The sequence below is a fragment of the Lepisosteus platostomus genome, chromosome 13 (genome assembly GCF_059453375.1).
Source record: "Lepisosteus platostomus isolate fLepPlt1 chromosome 13, fLepPlt1.hap1, whole genome shotgun sequence".
NCBI classification, from domain to species: Eukaryota; Metazoa; Chordata; class Actinopteri; order Semionotiformes; family Lepisosteidae; genus Lepisosteus; species Lepisosteus platostomus.
Genome location: NC_142623.1, coordinates 28,583,557 through 28,603,783, shown reverse-complemented (window position 1 = coordinate 28,603,783; position 20,227 = coordinate 28,583,557). Strand labels below are relative to the sequence as shown.

Genomic DNA, 20,227 nt, shown 5'->3' with positions numbered 1-20,227 from the left:
AGTGCAGATCTAAGGCACTGAAATGAACTATGGTGCCATGAATTTATCAATAAAAGGAAGGTAAAAACTGTTTTTTAACCAAATACCTCCAAAACTGTATGTAGTAAGCTTGCATACTAATCATATACATTCTTCCCTTTTAGTTTTTTTCAAAGACACTATTCCTGGCAAAAAAAATGGTCATCAGTAAATAAAAAGTAGCGATGCAACTGCCTATATTTTCTGCTAAACTCAATATAGTTTGTTCTGGTTTCATTAGAAAATGCCAGGGCATGCTTAGGCTTGCCACAGAATTTTGCTCTCAATGTCTGCTCGCATGTTTTTCATCCGTGCATATTTTTAGATTATTGCTTTGCAACTTGCAAACGATCCAGTTGTTTATGTATCCTCCAACCCAAAAAAAAGGGCCTCACCTTTTATAAAAACACATTTGCTAGCGATTTTTCACCTCATCTGGCTTTAATTAGATAAGTCCTCGCTGTCTGAATTGACGGCCGTGATGAAACGGGCTTGGGAAGGGGGTGTAGCTCTTGGCTGTCTACTTTGTGGTTAAGATGTGTGGTCGCAGTTGTTGGCCAGCGTCTTCTCTGATCACTGCACACCCTGCAAAGTCTTGCAACATGCAAAGTTAAGGAACCTGCAGGCTCTGAAATCACATGACTCATCAAAGCATTTGTGTTTTCACACCTTACGGACCGTTAACCTAGCTTTCTAACCTGTTCAAAAATGATGCCAATTTCAGGAACATTGCATTTAAAAAAACACGTGTGTCAGTTACTGTTCATCATAGAGCTTTCTTTAGGTGAGAAGTGTATTGTCTGAGTGCTGCACATAAAAAGTTGTGATAGATGTGTTGTTTAGATGTGTTCAGTTTTATAGCTTGTCCTTTTGAACCACAGATTCTTCAACTTTTAGGACTTTTTACATGCTAGGATTCAGGGGCTTCTACTTTCATCACCATGGTGATTTTATTTTCCCTTCAGTACACCCCTCCCACTCTCTCCTCAATTTTATCTGTTATTTTATTTTTTTTAACAGTGGCAGTGGTGTAACTCGCAGTAAATGTGCCACATGGGAGCCGGAATATAACAATTTAATAGTTCTGCATTACAGCTTCGTCACTACTGGGCATCCATCACAAGGTGGTCCTTCGAGGAGTGTTGAATTCCCATGTTTCTCTGGACAGCTGGAACTGCAGTTACACTCACAGGTGGCGTGGCAAGATTTCAAATACAGGGCCATTACGTAGCTTCTCATTTTTGCTGAAAAACTGCATTTGTAGGTTGCTCCTGCAAAAGTTTTTCATTCCTGAGTGTGGGTGTCAGGGTCCCAAAGGCTACGTTTTATCTTAAAAATCTGAAAGTAGTATCAGCAGAGGACAAAATCTGTGTATATTTACATGGATATGCTTGTTTATAATAACTCATAGATAAAAATGGAAGTTTGTTCTTGGATAGGGGTTCACTGTCAGCAAAGCTGTATGGCGGAGGTCTCTCCAGATTGAGCTAGCTTGGCCATTCGGGGTTTGTGACTGGCTTTTCCCAATACTGCAAAAGACATTGTAATACACATCTACAGTATGTTGTGAATGAAATCTGCTGACTTTTCCAGAACATTACCTTAATCCTTAGGCATTTCAAGTGATGTAAAAGCTGTGTTAAACATTTGTTTCAGTCTTCCTGTTTTTACCATATTAGTACTCTATTTTCTGAAGTTCTTGGTTAAAGCAGGCCATTCTTCAAAACAATACTCATAGTTTTGTTGTTCTCTGTGGATCAAGACTGTTGGGTAAATACCTATGTAGTTTTGTTTAGTAAACAGTAAATTCCATTCTCAGGGGTGTCCATTACATAGCTTGCCCTGTTCTTTTAGAAAACACTTGGAATCCCAAATGGAACCTTTGAGACAGGACAGAACTTACATATTGTCTCCTAATCGAAACAAAATTATTAAACTAAGCCTAATTACATTGTTGGTTTGTTTGTGTTAACCAAAGCTTTTACTAATCAGATGATCTGAACAGCTTATTACCATTTTTCATTTCTTGCAACGATCCAGTGTGAATGAGGAAGATGTTTGTAGTAACAGAGGGCAAAACTAATTTATAGGACAAATAACTGCAAGAGCAGCTGGATAAAAGAAATGCAAATATAACATGTTCAAAATACAGAGTTTTATAGAGTTGTATGAAAGATGTATTTAAATGCTGTCTGGTGATAAATAAGTAACATCTGTGTGCGTTAAAAACAGCTTGAAATTGTAACATGACTACAGGACAGCCCAGTTTTTCCCAATTCTAATGGGATCACATTAAAGTCTGTGATGAAGGTACAGTTTGTAGGATTAAACTGCATGAAAATGAAATTCTGTCTCATGCTAAGGTTCATCTGACTGGATGTTCTTTCTTGGTCATTGAGTGTTTATTACTGTCAGTCTATGCTGAGTATTCCACACATAGTTTTTCTGTTACTTCAATGTGTAGGACACTTAGTAAAAAAGAAAGTGTTTTTGAGTGGTGAGATGAAAGTGAGAGATCTATTATTGCACTGCCGTGAATTATCCATCATTTTGAGTGGGACTTTTTGTGCCTAATGTGTGAGGCTGCAGAACTAATGGAAGTGTATGGCTTTACTACAGAGTACCAGAAGTTTATTTTTTTTTATTATTCTGCAAGCAGCGTGTTTAGATTTCAGGACATGTATTGAACAAGAATAGTTAAAGTCCCACTATGTACGGAAAGGAATAGAAACACTTATTAGTAGTTCCCAATAAGGAATGTTCTTATTGCTGTTTTGTAGCATTTGTTGTTTTTTCTTGTCCATCCCTTTTTTTCAGATTTTCACTGTTCCTTAGGATAGTGCTTAATAAACTCGGAGCAGTTTCAGAACTGGCTTGTTTGGAGTTGCTTTATGGGGAAAAATATATACAGTATTATGTGATTTGACCTACCATGAAAAATGATTTATTTCTTGTGTGAAATCCTTTACGAAATATACAAAAGATACGAAACTTTTTTTTAAGTCTAATACTTTTTTTTCTTACCAGAAACCTCCATATTTTTCTGTTGCTGTGTCAGCAGGCCCATTGCTGCCAGGAGCTCTGTAAAAGAATTCAACAAGCTTTGAAAACCTCCAGTTCATCATGGCAGCCGCTTTGTACTCGTTGCTAGGAGACCACAGCTATGTGGCTGTGTATTGTGTGGTAGAAGTAGCCAGCAGAATAGGGCAGACAGGACCCAGAGAAACTGCTGGTGTTCGTGGTCGACATACTCTCACTTTGTCTTCCATCCCAGCTTTGACTTTTATGACTGCTGTAGGCCTCCAAACATATTGCTTTACGAACTATGTGTTTTTTTTTCTTAAACAAAATTTTAAGAACCGTTGTTATCCGAAATGTATTCATTTAATTTATTGGGAAATAAGTCATTTTGTGTAGAACAGAGTAATCTCTGTGCCACGTTTGTAGAATGTTTTGTTTTTGGTAAGACTCGTGGCAGGTTGCTTTGGGTATTTTTCCTACTGTAGTAACATTGCTTTCAATTGTTTTTGGATGTATTTTTATTGGTCATTATGACGTTTGGGATTATTCTCGTGTCCTGCTGCTTCATTAATGCTGGGCCACAGGCTGTGGTGAGGTCTTACTTTTTTCTCTCTGATGAGGTTACAGTTAGTTTTCTTTGTGCTTTGTTTTTGGCTGGAAAGGAAGGATACTGTGTATTGGCAATGTAAAAAAAACAGTTCAGTATAAGCCCCTCCCATTCAGAATGCACTATCCTGTTTGATATGGGTGTCCACTGCTGACATATGCTCTTGTTATGAAAACCAGCTGTTCTGGTGGAACAATTGATTTGTTTATAGTTTGTTTGGCTTGTCTGTTTCATTTTAGCACTGTATTAAGGCCTGACCTTTCTGTCTGTTTTTTATGTGTTGACTCTGTTGAGCATTCAGGGGCCACCTACTCCGTAAAGCTGATCACTGAAATGTGATGCTCCTTGCAGCTACACCTGTGCTTTTCAAACATGCCCCCACCCTTTTCAATAATCACAGCCAACTTCTGCATGGGGCATGATTGGAGAATGATACTGCACATTTGTATGAGGAAAAAATACATATTTCTATTTCAGGCATTTTTTAAAATGTCATCAAAAGAAATTAGGCTTTGAAATGTGTTATTACTTCAGTCGTTGTTGTTTTTTTTCTACATTGATCATTTTTTTGTGTTATCTCACCTTTATGATTTTGTTACTGAAGGTAGGCTGAATAACTTGTCCAACAAAGCAGACATGTTTACTAAATTCATTTCAGTTTGGTTCATTTTCAGCACAATTTGGGCATACATTTCTTATCTTCTTGTTTGTGTTATCACTGCTGAAGAATTAGAATCAAAAAGCTGTTTTGAAATTTTATTTTGAGAAATTGGGATAATATTTCCTAGTTATAATGTACCTAGAGTTTTGAAGGAAGTCTTTTTTAAAAAAAAAGCTGTGCTGTAGGAAGACTAAAAATTGAACACCTCTCTTTGCACCTTCCAGCCTCCTTGAGGTGATGTTCAAGGTGCTTGAGAGTCATTTACATAGCAAGCTGACAGAATGTGATTCAGGCTGTGGTAGCCTGGTGTCGGTAACTGTAATCCAGTCCCTGCCTGCTCCACAACACTGGTCTAGGACTGTGTAGAAAGGTGACACCGGAAACAAAAATGTGTGTGCAAGTGGAAATAATTCACTGATGTGGAAAAGTACAATAACAGCAAGAAGGACAATGAACATTCATTTACTCAGCATTTTGAGAGATGCTGGCAGGCAGTGGCCTGTAAAAAAAAAAAAAAGAAGGCATTAAAGATGCATCTCAAGTCTGTGGGAGGCAGAATGTAGGTCAGCGTGTTCCCGCAGAGAACGAGGAAGGGGTAGATCTTTGGAGCCAACCAGTGTTGATGGCACATTTGAAATCTGGAAGGTATTTGACCATGTACCAGGGCTGGCTAGTTTTGTGTTGTGTTCTGGAATGGACCATGTGACCTGTCATGTCCTGTCACAACCCATAAGCTGTGTTTAGTTTTACAACAGGGTTTGAAATGAGGCAGTTTCTTGCTTGACTGACCTGACCTGCAAAAGGATTATAGTTAGAGACCCCTGTTCACCAGGAGTTAACCAAAGCATTCATGGTCTACTAGAAATAGTAAACTGAATTTACTATTTAGAAAAAGATATAGTACTAGAGCAGATACCTCTAAGGTCAGGGGTTATTCGCAGACTGATTACTGGTTTTCTGCCAGGCTTGAAATTCATTTCTGGACTGTGATGACAAATGCATTATCACTATTCCCCACTCTTGTATTTAGTTATTAGAATATGATTTTTAAAAATACAAATATGCATTTTACTCTTTTACTCCAATCCTGCCATATGTTAGTCATTTATTTTCAAATAGCCACTTTAGTTTTATTTTCGATGAATGGATATTTTCCAAAAAATGTCAGTTTGATCGTTGGTTTCTTATGGAGTTCAAGGTGGTCGTTGGCATCATGTGCGCCAGACTTCCAATGTTTTGTGGCAACCGGGCCTTATTTATAAACAGATTTAGAAAAAAAAAAGGCTTCACTGTGCACAATTGCACAACACAGACCTACGGTATTGAGGACGATGTTCAAATTTAAAGAAGTCTTATTTGTACATTATTTGTACAGCACTTTCCTTGTTGCCATCAGAGCTGTTTACTGCCCACTCTTGCTCAGGGGTATTAGCACCTTCGGAGGTAGGGACAAAAATTAACCGAGCAAATGCATCACATCTGTGTTCTGAGAAAACGACCCCTGAACAGCCAGATAACTGATGAGCTGAGGTGCAGGCCCTGATCATGTCACCTTGCAAGATCGGTCCTTTTCCTGATTTCTAAAGAAGTAAACACTTTTCAATGTTTTCGAACAGCTGTTAATTTTCATCAACAGTAGTTTAAGATTGCTGATCTGCATTATTTTGTTCCTTTTTTGCAGAACATCATATAAATACATACTTAATCTCTTAGCTCAAGGTGCCTTTTTGTATGAGCATTCATGGTGAATGCAGTTTTGCACTTATGTATGAACCTCATTTATAGCACTTACATGTGATGTAAAATAGCCAAGCTTCTGATTTGTCTTCTTTCATAGTTTAGTTGCTGTGACCTGCTTAAGGTGAGTTAGGAAGTGCATTGATGTTTATCAATAAAATAACCCAAATGGTGCTAAACAAACACTCACCAGCTTCTGGGAAATTACTGAAGCAAACTAATTTGGGTGAACAGACAGTCTCAAAATAAAATTATTTTTATTAGCTTTCAATGTGAAGGATGAATGAAAGAAGGTGTACAAGTTATTTATTTCCTGTGGCCACCTAACTTATTTGCTGTTCTATTTTTTCCAGTGGGTTTGGCTAATTTTGTGAGAACACATTTTATGGAGTCTTGCCTGTGCGAATATTGTTCAATAAGTAAAATGGCCTCGTCTATAATGGGCGAGTTTCTTTCAGGATGTGAAACGTGCTCGTCCCTAGGGAGTGTTGCATGTTTACACCTGCTGATACTGGCTTACTGGACAGAGTCCAAGGATGATGTACTCTAATCAAACCCCGTGAAGTGAGACAACCTTGTTTTCGCTGTCCTCTCTTGAAGGTCTGCCTCCCCTTGGCCACCTGCCTGTTTCTATATGATAAAAATGAGTTTTTTTGACCGTTACGCTTGTCTGGAGTTTTTACCTAAGGAGACTGCCGAGCTGTAGTGCTCTGCTCAAGACGAGGAACATCTCAGTGCTGCTGTGTAATTTCCTGTTTTAATCTTTTGCTTTATTGCCATGGAAATATGGCAGTTGCTTAGAGCTCAATGCTCATTTGATTTAAAGATACAATGAGACTTTAATAAAATACATATTTAAGTGACCATACTTTCATGGATGCTCCACTTGTGTGTGCTTTTCATTAAAATTCCTTAAAGGAAAGCTTATTTACACATCAAAAGAAGGCAGTGCTGTAGGCTGCTTCATAAGTAATACCGATAGTGACTACTGCTTCACAAATAAGCTTTCTGTAATTGGCCTCTGTGGGGTTGGCTTTTGTTGTCTTGGTGCAATTAAACACCACTGTAATTTAATTTAATTTGGTTTGAAGTAAACAGATGCCCTTGAAGAGCAAAGAAAAGAAAATCTCTGGAGAAATGAGAGCCTTTAGAAGGGGTGGGGGGGGGCTACATCCCAATTTATGTGGGTTAAAATACAAGAAAAAAGTTAGCTTTAATTTGGAAGGTACACGTATTTACTCAGAAGTGACAGTTTTTGGTGTGGAAAAAATGGGAGAGAGAGTTTTGCAGGAAAGCGTAACGGGGGAAATAGTATCTCAATCAGTGGCTTGTTCTGTGGGCTGGTTAGAATTTCGCCCTCAACCTGTGGCTGCTCCAGCTGCCAGGCTGTTAATGGAACAATAAATAGCTGATTTATTAAGATAATAAGCACTTTCCTAAGTAGTTTAAAATATCTGAAAGATGAGCCTGCTGTTTGGCTAGAGTTTATTGAGATAGCCACTCTGTTAAGGAACTTGTTTAAATATTGTAATCCTCTGTAAATTCAGAGTACATTATTCTCACCCTAGATACCTTTGGTCTTTTCACAGTCTGAGAATGTTTACGCTTCAGTTTACTGGCTCTTCTTTTGTGCTAGGCCGATGACTTAAAACATTAACACCCGTTTTTTAATTTAGTTATTATAATCCGTTATTTAGTTGAGTTGTACAGTAATAAGGCATTCTAAAGCAGCTTCATTTTTCGAATGCCTTTCTAAGGATATTCAAGGCTACCCTTTATACAGAACCAGTTTCTGTGCAGTGTGGCTTTCTTTTAATTTCTTCTTTTGTATGAAAACGTCTTTCTTTGAGAAGAAGCAGGTCAGTTCTGCTACCTTTAGGAGCCTCTCCTTCCTAACATGTAACACTTCACCATTTTCCCTGTCCAGCTCAGCACCGTCCAGTTAGGTTAAATGATATATCATGTAATCCTCACCACAGCGTTACAGAATTAACTGCCAAAAGCAAAAAAAAAAAGCAATGAAAAAAGAAAACACTGTATTGTTCTATCACAACTAAACAGAAATTATTTTTTTTTTTCACAATGTGATAAAGATTTCTGGCTTGGATGGACTGGGTTTAATATGCTCTCAATTTGCTGTGAAAATTGGCTCTGAGGATTTATTTATGAAATTCTTTTTTCATAGACTGCACTATACATGTGAAACAAGTGCTTTACTGTATGTGGTTGGTCTTGCTCGTGTTCTGTGTGATGGAATGTGCTGGGTCTAGGGGATAGCTTTCAGTAAATCTGAATGAACCAGCAGCATTCAGTGATGACCTTTATGGCACTGACTCATTGAACCATGCTGGATGCTCCATAGCAGTTTTCTGGGCAATTCTGTCTCGATTTTGCTTCATCGCAGTTTCATCAGGGTCCCCGCAGATCAGGCTTCTCTGAAAAAAATGCAGCATTTGCAACATTTGGCTTTTATTTTCTTGGCCGCTTTTGGTTAGCGTTCTTAAAATAAGCATGCGTGGGGAAAGCAGCTACTCTGACACATTGCTGAGCCGAATGTTGACTAAGGAGCAGGCTTCTGTCGTGTTTTGCTGTGCAGATTTCATTTCAGATTAGTTTCAACCTGTACGCTTCTACTTTTTTGAGTCAGGCCAAACAATATGGAGCAGATAAGAGCACCCACCAGGCCCCTATGCAAACAGCGCTACTGCATACAGACATGTACGGAGGTCAGTTAGCAAAATGTTTTGTCCTTGACAAAGTAATTTTACATTACTGCTAAATCTTATAGCATTTCCTTGTGGTAGCTTTACACCACACATCGCTGTTGTTATACTTGGACCTATGAACAACACAGATATTTCTATTGAATCTGTCATCAGGGAATAAATACTTCACATCTTGAAACAAAGTTTTAACTGCTACCTAAGATTTAATGCACGTTAATTGTATTTTATTTTCCTCTCTCTAAACATTAATTTACAATGAAGGGCCATGCGTATAGTGTGGTGTTTTACAAATCCCCTTAATAAAACTCTTTCTGTTTAAACAATAGTGAGGATTTTGTTTATTGTAAAAGGTCAGTCTAGGACGTCACAGTTTATATTGTTAAACTTTGGTTTGCAGGGCTTGTCTGTTAATGGTCGTTCAAAGCCTTGAATTCTTGAGTCTTTCACTTTCAGTACAGTAGCTCTGCTGCTGTTCTGGACCTATTGTATAGTGCTGAAGATCAGGAAGTGGGAGTCTATGGAAAGAATTGCATGGGATTGTGATAACGAGGAGGGGAAAGGTGGGTGGTCATGGGGGTCGTTTATTTTTAGATCTTGTCTCTTGCTATCCTTCCTTCAACCTTGATGGTGAAGTGGAAGTTCAATGTTAAACCATGCCTAGCATCTGTAGGCTCCTATTAAGACACATCTTTCATGGTTTGCCTAGTAATTAGTGAATGAGCAAATGCTTTTGTCCAGCACAACTTACAAAGAGCTGGGGGAGAGCTGTGCATCAGCAGCTGTAGCTGCAGATTCACTGACAACAGGACATCAGTTTTACATGTTGTCTGAAGGATGGAGCACAGGGAAGTTAAGCAGCTTGCTCACACACTGAGTCAGGGGAAGAGTCTGGGCCTGAGCAGGGAATCTCCCCGTAAGACTCTTCCTGAACTAGCCACACACACATACACCAAATACAGATGTGGAAGTACTGTTCAGATTTCTGTGAGGGCAAAAAAAGATTACCGATAAAACTTCCAAAGTTAGGAGCTTAGTAAATGGTTATAGAAACAATCTAGAAAAAATCTTGGGAGTTTAGCTAGAAGCAGAAAATGTATGTTAACACTTTGCAGTGTTTTGTAAAAGAATGTTTACAGAAGTACCCTGAATAGATTAAAGTCCTGAGGCATCCAGCCATAATCCCAACTGGAAAAAATGTTTGCAAAGCGTCATCACTGTATTCAGTTTTACTTTGAAACCGGTTTAATAGTGTTTACAGAGGACATTGATCTCTGTAAGGATCTGTTAATGTGACATGCTTTTTTAGTGTTGATGTGTAACTAGGAAGTTAAACAGGAAACAGGTGACATTTGCTGATCTGTTGCTGGGTCTGTGAAGCTCCTCTCTCAGGGTGCAGGATGGTAAATAAGGGCCAAGTAGTTGGCGACAGTGTACCATAGGAATTGTTCAAGGTAAAATAACAGGATGCCGTTTCACTGTTAGAAATCCAGAATTCTGGGAAAAATGTTTGGTTTTCATTAATCATAACCATACAGCAGAAAGAGTTTATTAAACGTCTTTCAGATGCTATGGCTTCAGGGGTTGAAAACCTCTGTGATAAAAGATCCACCCCAGTAGCTTTTCAGAGTCCTGAGTTATTACTGATGTCTTTACAATAAAATATAACTTGCATTTTTTAACGTGTTGGTGAATTTGGGGAAAAAAAAGTCATATTGCAATATATGATTTTTGGAGTTACTGTTAAATTGTTAACAAAGAAATCTGGGATGGCTCTCTTTTGGGCTTTGTGTTACAGAGGATACATCCCTGAGCTCAACAGTTGTTAATGTTGTTTGGATTTCTTATGTAAGCGGAGTTCTCTGTCTGTTCTTGCTAGGCCTGGAGCTCTGCAAAAGTTGAGCAGACACTGTTATAATATGAACATTAAGATGCAGGCTAAACAATGAATCTTTGAATAAGGCAGTGTTAGCTTCTTTAAAATGTGATGGATGGGTGTATACGGCTTCTTCTGATGATACAAACTAATAGCTTCTACATGTTGTAATTGTTTCTCATAAATTGTCTTGAGTCACACACCATGTGGTACACAGTTCTCTATGCTTACTTCCTGTGACGAAGAATTTCTGCTGTCAATAATGTAAAATGTCCTGTTCAGAATTTGTCATGTAAATTAAACTTACATTTCTAAGTGCATAGATACTAAAGCACAATAAGCATTTCAATTGGTTAATTTGTAAGACAGGTTTAAATTGTAAAATGTTGTAAAGAAGATTTTCGATATAGTGACTGCTGATTTAAAAGGTCCTCTTCTTTTTTTTTTTTTTACTGTAAATTTGTGCTCAAGGGCAAAGTGAAGACAGAGTAATCAAAAATTTGAATCAACCTGCATGGGCACTTTTGAGGGCAAATATGAACCCTTTTTCTCGATCTTGGAACAAGGTGTCAGTGATTGAAGGCATTGCTGTCTGGTAAATCCATGATAGATCTACCCTTCACTGTAGATGACTTCATGTCTTAAAAACTGTATGTGGTTCATCTGGAAATCATACATTGCAATTAAAGTAGAAATGCAGGCTTTAATCTTCTTTATAGTCTTGCACGTTTGTGACATCTTGATCTGCATCATAAATGATTTTTTTTCCAAAATATCTATTTTCCTTGGAAGAAGGCCAGACAACTGTAAATAGAAGTCGTATTGAAGTTTACATGTAATTGTGTGCGTTTTGGGAAACATCTAACGTTCAGTGTGTCAATCACATTGCTGGCTTGTCAGTTTGTTGTAAGATTCTTGAGGATTCACTCAGCTCTTTTAATAATCACTAAACAAACCCCCTTAGCCCTCCCCCATAAGTCAAACATGAAAGAAAATGTGATTTGATTCTTCATTCGTTCTTTGTTTTGGTACAGTATTTTTATCCAGGCTGCGGCTGTGGATTGTGGAGATTTAGAAAGTAACTTGGTTTTCATTAACTTGTCATGTCAAATCCTCAGTCAGCACACTGTATGAGAAAAGCTCATTTATTCCTTTGATGGTATGCAAGCTGAAATGTCCGATGATTAAATTGTAATCATGCACACCCTTTGGTGCAGTTCTAAGAATGCATGTACAGTAGCAGCTGATTACTTCTGTAGGTAGTCCTGGTTTTGTGATAGGGCCATAGGGCACTTTCTTTGAGCAATGTGATTTCCAGACTGCCCCACCTCCTGCTGTTGACAGTATTTCCCAAGAGCTCGAATCATCAATCAATGATCTTGTAAGGCAAGTTATTTGAGTTTGCCATCTGCGTATTAACAAAGAAAGCATTCTTTGTTTGTATTAAAATGCCGCATATCTCATTGATTGTAAATCAAGTGTGATCAATGTTTTTTTAAAAAATTTTATATCTTTCTTTTGAATGTCTTCATGACCCCTATAGCTGGGCTTGTAAAATTAAAAATAATAAGGGAGAAAATGAAAAAAAAACTGTCAAACAGGTCATCAGATATAATACATTACCACTTCCACTGACAACAACCTCAAATTGCAGGACTTCTAAAACAAACTTTAAGAATCGAACTTACAATGTACATAAGAAGTACAAAGAAAAACAAAGCAGGTGTATAATGTCTATTCTGGCAATGAATTAAAAAGAACAATAAGACCCACAGTAAAAAGATCCTGAATGTAAAGTGTGGGTTTTTCCACTCTCTGGTGTTAGCCAGCTAAGAACGTGCAATTCTCCGAGAAATACATCCAAACACCATTAGGGAGTGCCTGTTTGGAACTACAACAGGAGGTAAATGATCTTTATAAAGAGAGAAAGAAACCCAGGCAAGCAGGGACTCCATAGCAAATAACCAAGTTTAAAAAGCTCCTGCTCCCCCTGTCTCAAATAATTTTCACATTCCTGTATAATAAAATGCAAATGAGTGAAGAAATAATAGCCAGGAATCTAACCGCAACCATCAAATAAGACAAAATAACACTTTCAGGCTTTTTAACACCAGAATTCATTTATAAATGACCCTGGCCTCTATTATAAATGGTAAACAAGGAACTCCATTTGAAAACCCCAGAGTAAATGTAGATACAGTAGCTTGTGCCGTGACCTTCTTCCCCTTCATAGCTGGGGAGTTTGGCAATTGCTTAAATTTCTTCAGCTGCGTTTTTCATTTTATGTCTTCAGTTCTGTCACTAGTTCAGGTTTTCCCTTTCCTCAAGTTTGTCCACACTTTATTCCCTCTGTGGTACCTTTCCATTCATTATTACCCCTCCATTTTCTAACTGCTTCTTCCAATTCAGGGTCTCTGAGGAGCCAGAGCCTTTCCCAGCAAGCAACGGGTGCAAAGCAGGATACATCCTGGATGGGACACCAGTCCATCGCAGGGTACACAGAGACAAATGCTCACTCACACACTCCATAGGCCAGTTTGCCCTGAAGCCAATCAACCTAGAAGTATGTCTCTCCACTGTGATATGAAACCCACACAAACACAGGAAGAAGATATTACTTTATTAAAGTTCAAGTAGGGAGCTGCGTCAGCGTCTATAGGCTGCAATGGAACAAGTAAAGGTTTATTCCATGCTGAAAAGAAAAGAGACAATGTTTTTGCTGTTGAAAAGGCTCCGCAGCTGAAACATTGTGTCTCTTTTCTTTTCAGCACAGAATAAACCTTTACATGTTACTTTATTGTGCCACATTGTGGAATTCTCCTTTGCAGGCAGGTAAAAGACACAACACAATACACAAAACATTTAACACAACATGAACCCATTAACAAATAAAAGACATACATGTATGGTGAGAAAGAAGATAAATATATATTTAAATAAAGTAAAATGCACGGTATGTTGCCCAAATTGAACAGGTTAATAGCTGCGGGAATAAAAGATGGCTTGGTTCCATTTTTATTTTTTGATTGTAAGGGATGTTTCCCTTCATCCTAGCTGCTTCAGAAGGTCAGGTTCTGTCGTGGTAATTGTGAAGTTCAGCAGTAACTGGACAAATATGTAGTTTCAGAAAAAACTGGTACCACTCCACGATGCCCCCGTTTCTCGAAACGTTTCTAAAAAGTCTACTCGAATTGGCTCACAAGAAACTAGATTGTTTAGATTTAAATTGATGAAATTAGGCTTTTGTTTCATATTCCCATGTGTCGCTTTTTAACGTCTGTATTCTTTCCAGATGTAAAGTAAGAAAGGATTTTAGTTTTTATTTAAATGCTTATTGAACTGAGACTCCCATCAAGCCAATTCTTGAAGGATAGTTAAAAGTTATTGAAAATAACATTTCAGTCACGAACATTCTCCGCTTAATTGCTGTCTGCTGTAAAGTGAAGAGATGATCCACACAGCTCGGTACCTGTGGCATTAAAAGTCATAAAAATGAAAAAGTATGGTTCATGAAAAATGTTATTTTATGTGTTAGTCTTTGTTTATTTTGAAAAAAAAAATGTGAATAATACTAAAAATAGATTCCCCTGTAGAATTTGTGCATTTTTTATGTTGCTGTAGAAAATGCGCTATTTCTTTCTGCTGTCTTATCTTCTTTTTTTCCATATAATATCTTATTTTTCTTTTTTTCAAAATTCTCCTTTTCTCAGATTTTGAAAAAATATTCTGTGTCAGATTGCTTGGAGAAAATTGTTTACATATGATTCTTCAGAAATCTGTCATCACCTGATGAATTGTATACAGCTGGTTATGAAATGAGTGTTCACAAGTCGTTACGTATGTATTATCAAATGCAGATGCTTGTACAAAATAGCATTTATCATTATCAAAGGAGTGTGTTACTCTAAATGAAGTTTCACAGTTTAATATCTTCACTTGGATCACTGGTGTTATATCAACAACTCAGGTCAGGTTTCTTTGTGCTTTTACTAGTGTAATAAGTGCTGTGTTCCAGAATTTGCCTGAGATGTTAGAACAGTAGTGTACTGTACTAAATGAATAAAACAAATTCTTAACTATTCCTGAATTATCACCAAATTCCTATTTTAGGTAAAGCTGAGCTTTTGCAGACTGTTGATCTATTTACTGTTTTCTGAATGTTTTACATTTTACTATATGTACAATATAGCCCACAAACAAATTGAATTTTTTTGTTCTAGATCTGTCATCAGCGAAGAGGAAGTTTGCCGAATCACTGAACGAATTCAAGTTCCAATGTATAGGAGACGCTGAGACAGATGATGAAATATGTATTGGTAAGCAGTTCTGATATCATGTCCTTTTATTCTCCTCTTTTGATTAATAAAAATGTTGTTCTTGAAATATCCCTCCAAAAAAGCTGATTCTCTCTCTGTAATGTTCTGGGGCTCCTTTCTGTATTTCTTCTGATAACAGAAGTTCACAAGGGCGATTCAATAAATAAAATAATGGGATCTCTCACTGTTGAAAACTCATTACACCAATGGATTTAAATTGATAGAGCTCCTTCACACCAAATTCAGAGGAGAGCATCACCTGTCCATGGTAATGTGAAGTATTAGTTTAAAGTTGGAATTTTTGCAAATATGATCAAGACTTGAAGAAAGCTGCAAGAATCATTTTTTTGTGCAAAGAGCACAACACTGGCTGAAATTCACAATCAACATATGGAGATACATATGAGATACAGAAACAGGTGTGGATGTGTTGTTATGCCTTTGATAGTAATAGGTCAGAGACTTCAAATGCACAGTGACCTGGGCACTGAGATGCACCTGAGCATCCCTGCCTAACTCTACCACTTTTGAAGCATGATTTAGGAAGACAGCTGTGAAAACAGTACCTTGGGTACCTGGGTCCTGTGAATGCTTTGTCCATGGGCAGTTGGGAAACCACAAATTGTGTGCAGTCCGAGTACTGAAGCTCATAGATTATTATAGTGCATTATCCATCCCGACGCTGTCAGCTCTTCCTGTGAGCATGTCAGAGAGGTGTCAGTCAGAGTTTGAAACGGATTTGTACTACACTAGATTTAATGTGTCAGTGTCACCGAGGGAAACAGGACAGAGGGTTGAAATTATATGGGAAAGCGATATGTACGATTCCCTTAATACTAGTTGGTTTCCAGCAAGAATATGTACCAATAAACAAGAAATAGATGCCATTACCTTACCTTATGTATTCAAAAGCCTTAGACCAAGTTGTACTACACAAATGATAAATTTTAAAAGTATTACTTTTTTCATTTTTCAGTTCTAATAATATAAAATTCACTTTTTGTTCTTTAATGCCGTTCATTTAAATGGTGAAACTACCCAGTGTATCTCTACAGATAAATGTATCTGCATGTGCATTACTTGATCTGTAGAAAACAATGTTAAGCAATTTGCCAGTGGTTGTGTGTGCACCACTTTTGCAAGTCTATACTGTGCATTGTAATGATGTTGTGAATGTTCATGGGTGTTTTTGTTAGCATTTTAGTACAAGTCTGTATTAACAGTCTTGGGGTCTTTTTTTCTCGCTGTCTTTCTTAGCAAAATCACTTCAGGAGTTTGCAGGCGTTTTAAAAAACCTGGAAGATGAGAGGACGCGGATGGTGAGTTTTTAAGACACAGGTGTCCGTGTTTAAGAAAGTAAGAGCTATGCGTTTAATCTTATCATTGCAGCTCCATCCTCCCCTCAGACTCTCAGAAGGTCCTACGTGGACATGAGCCCTGTGGTGTTAAACAGTGGAATACCACATTAATGTAATACACAGGGGCCATTGTCTTCAGTTAGATACTGCATATCATAAAGTCGTTACATTTTAAAGTATACAAAATTAACTTATTCAGTTAGAATTTAATCAATTCTGTGAAAAGATGAAAATAAAAGTGCTTTGTTCATTATTTGACCTCATGTCTTGGACAGCCCTCCTTTGTTTAGAGGTTTTTAGAGAGGGTTTTTATTTTAAATGTGTGTTTTCCATTTTAGACAACGGCCCTTTTAATACACATGTACTGCATAAAAAGCTCTAATTTTATGTGAGGAAGGGTTATTATGAAATTTTTATGATTTTTTACAGTTATTTGAAAATAGTTTTCATTAATCTTTTCATTTATAACAGTTTTATTAATCAATGAGAAATTTAATTCATGTAGTAAAGACGATATGAGCCTTGTACAAGCCCCACAACAGCATTTGAAAGAAATGGGCTTTTCTTTGTCTACGTCGACATGCCCCTCTGTTGCCCTCTTGACCTCGGTGTCTCCTTCAGATTGAAAACGCCAGTGAAGTTTTGATCACCCCCCTGGAACGATTCCGCAAAGAGCAGATTGGTGCCGCTAAGGTAATTTGATCTAGATGTAGAGCAGGTGAGAACTGGCGGGAGTGGGCGGGTGTGTTGATGTAGTGTTTTCTCTTAAACAGGATCCTGGTTAATGAGCGACCCCTGTGGATGTTAAAACAGAAGGGTACAAAAATTCCTTTCATAATACTGCCATCTTTTGGTTGGTAGGGCAAAATGCTAGATAAGACAAATTGTTATTGAAACACAACACTGGATTCTAGGTAAATGTTGAGTTTGACAAAGTTAGGGTTAATTCTCTCTGTTTTGGCTGTTAAATCTTTTTGTCATTTGTGAACAGGTTTCTGACAAAGTCCTATGCCATATGGTGGTATGCTTTGATCCCACTTGACCACATTGAAACTGACTAGTACCCCCTGCCCACCATTACAGTTCATTGTATAGACTGACATAGGTGGTGCACACAAAGAGCTCGGGGTGTGCTTCCATTTAATCTGGAAAAAAATATGTTTTGGGCCTTTCAGACAAGAAGTTAATTCATATACAAATCCAGTTGTAGGTAGTAAGGCACTGGCTGACCATATTGATAATTCTTTAAGCACTTTACTTTCATATGGATAGATGTCATAGATGTCACACAAAATTCCATTCATACTTTTTTTCTTGATTATTTATTAAGATTATTTGTTGTGAGTTCAATTACCAGTGCCTTTGGTACCATATCTTTCCCTAAGTTTCCATAACACAAAATCCTTTGGCACTGGCAGAGGTTCACCGCAAATGACTGTGCAGCTTTAGCTTTGTAAACAACATCTGTCAATGTGATACAAACCAGAAAAGTTTGGTTAAGATTATTTTTCTTAATCGGAGAGGATAAAGGGAACTTTAGCCATTGCCAGTACTGCAAAATTAAAATCCAGCTTGGTTATAAAATTGGGTTTTTCCAAACAAGCATATGAAAAAAATATTTTGTAGTTTTTAATGGACCATCCTTTTCAACGAAAACACTTCTTTAAAGGTAGATAGCAAATGTCGTGACATTCATGCCTAATAGATGTGGATGTTTGGAGTTGATTACATCTTGTTTGGCTGCATTCTTCATTTTATATTTTAAACATAAATGTAAAAATGTCCAGTGTGTTCCATGGTTTTGAGGAGGAAAGATTCAAATAAATTCTGTAGTTTTTTTTTTTTATGAAGGGGGTATGATTGGTGTATTGGCCATAGCCAAATTTGGCATGTGTGAAGAGATTTGGAGATTTCCAAGTGTGTGATTTCTTCCTTATGGAGAAATGGCAACAGAGTGGAGAACCTGTGGTAGTTCAGATCAGGCTAAAGAGTGGAGATCCTGGTAGAATAAAATCTTTTTTTGGCTGTAAAATGTAGAACTCAAACATGTGAGGAATAAACACTACAGGCAATAACATTAACTGTAATGCTTTTTATAAAAAACACTTTTATTTAAAAAGTTTGTTCTGCAGAGATACTGCAGAACAGATTGTTACTCCGTTAAGATTTATGGACTTTTATGGTAATGAGAGGCTCTAGAATGCAATGCTAGTAGGGGCACTTTTTTTTTTAGTTGACATGTACACTAGATGTGGTATCGATCAGAAGTATTAGCGGCATAGTTAACAGTCCTTTGCCATTACATCCATCCATCCATTCATTCATTCATTACTGCTTAGCAGCTAATCCCGGTGAAGGCCTTGGCAAGCTGGAGCCCATGCTGAAGCATAGCATGAGAGGCAGGACACGGCAATCAGCTATTGCTCTGGATGGGATGCCAGTAGGGCTCCGAGTAAAGGGACAGGTTAGAATAATCAACTGAACTACCCTGCATGTCTTTGAGAGGTGAGAGGAAAACCAAGAGAAACCCTGCTTGAACATGGAGGAGGATGTGCAAACTCCACACAGACAGAAACAAGGCAGAACCGACCCTAGACCTCGGAACTATGAAGCAGCAACACCAACGACCATGTCCTTGTGCTGGCCTCTTTGATCACTCTGATGGGGGAGATGTTTGTAGAATGTGATCATGCAGATCTTGTTAACTGTGATTTTATTTTCCCGCATTGAACTTTGGCTGTCTTTTCTGTGAAAACATTTGTTGGAGAGCTTTCTGTGTTCTGTCTTCCATTTCAGGAAGCAAAGAAGAAGTATGACAAGGAGACTGAGAAGTACTGCAGTGTCTTGGAGAAGCACTTAGGCCTGTCCTCTAAGAAAAAGGAGGCTCAGCTCCATGAGGTAAATAAAACGAATCTGTGAAATATCGATTTAAATTAGTGAGATATGTTTTAAGTGATTTTTGAGAAAACTTCCTTTGCAGCCATCTTTCCACAGATGTGCAAACTGAAACCAATGTTCTGAAAAAATTAAACACTGTCCATTCTGAGCTCTAGTTTTATGTAAAGCTGTAGTAGTCCACATAGGGCAATTAATTAGCTACAAACTGTTCTGCCTTTTCTCCCAGAAAAAAGGACTGGAAATAATTATTAAATTGACAACTTGTTTTGGAAATAAGACTTACTGATGGACCTTAGGCATTATTGTAGCCACAGCACTAATGTGAGTTTGTTTTGTTTATTCTGTCAAATTGGTGTTCATAGTCCTGATCAGGGCCAGTGAAGACAGTATGTGCTGACTGGGGACTGGCCAGAGCCCTGTGGTGAGCGCAGGGCCAGTGAAGACAGTATGTGCTGATTGGCAAGTGGTCAGAGCCCTGTGGTGAGCGCAGGGCCAGTGAGGTCACTATCTGCGGATTGGGGACTGGTCAGACCCCTGTAGTGTATGCACGGCCAGTGAGGTCAGTATGTGCTGATTGTGAACTGGTCAGAGCCCTGTGGTGAGCACAGGGCCAGTGAGGTCAGTATGTGCTGGTTGGGAACTGGTCAGAGCCCTGTGGTGAGCACAGGGCCAGTGAGGTCAGTATGTGCTGGTTGGGGACTGGTCAGAGCCCTGTGGTGAGTGCAGGGCCAGTGAAGACAGTATGTGCTGATTGGGGAGTGGTCAGAGCCCTGTGGTGAGCGCAAGGCCAGTGAGGTCACTATGTGCTGATTGGGGACTGGTCAGAGCCCTGTGGTGTGCGCACAGCCACTGAGGACATTATGTGCTGATGGCAGATATTCTTTGTCCCTGCAGGCTGATGCTCAGGTGGACAATGTCAGGCAGCACTTCTACGAAGTGTCTCTGGAGTACGTCTTCAAGGTGCAGGAGGTCCAGGAGAGAAAGATGTTTGAATTTGTTGAACCTGTATGTA

The 20,227-nt window shown here is 38.3% G+C and overlaps 1 protein-coding gene across 4 annotated transcripts in view; it reads left to right on the top strand.

The window, feature by feature from the left end:
* Positions 1 to 20,227, top strand: part of LOC148650317 (rho GTPase-activating protein 26-like) — an 84,778-nt gene that overhangs the window by 25,865 nt on the left and 38,686 nt on the right. For all 4 annotated transcript variants that reach the window (XR_015926079.1, XR_015926078.1, XM_088603995.1 and 1 more), the window contains exons 2-6: positions 14,864 to 14,959; positions 16,217 to 16,278; positions 16,939 to 17,010; positions 19,114 to 19,215; positions 20,110 to 20,220. Coding sequence is in view for 2 of the 4 variants with exons in the window: in XM_088603995.1 (XP_088460121.1) it covers positions 14,864 to 14,959; positions 16,217 to 16,278; positions 16,939 to 17,010; positions 19,114 to 19,215; positions 20,110 to 20,220 (443 nt within the window). In the remaining 2 variants the exon portion in view is untranslated. The remainder of the gene's footprint in view (positions 1 to 14,863; positions 14,960 to 16,216; positions 16,279 to 16,938; positions 17,011 to 19,113; positions 19,216 to 20,109; positions 20,221 to 20,227) is intronic.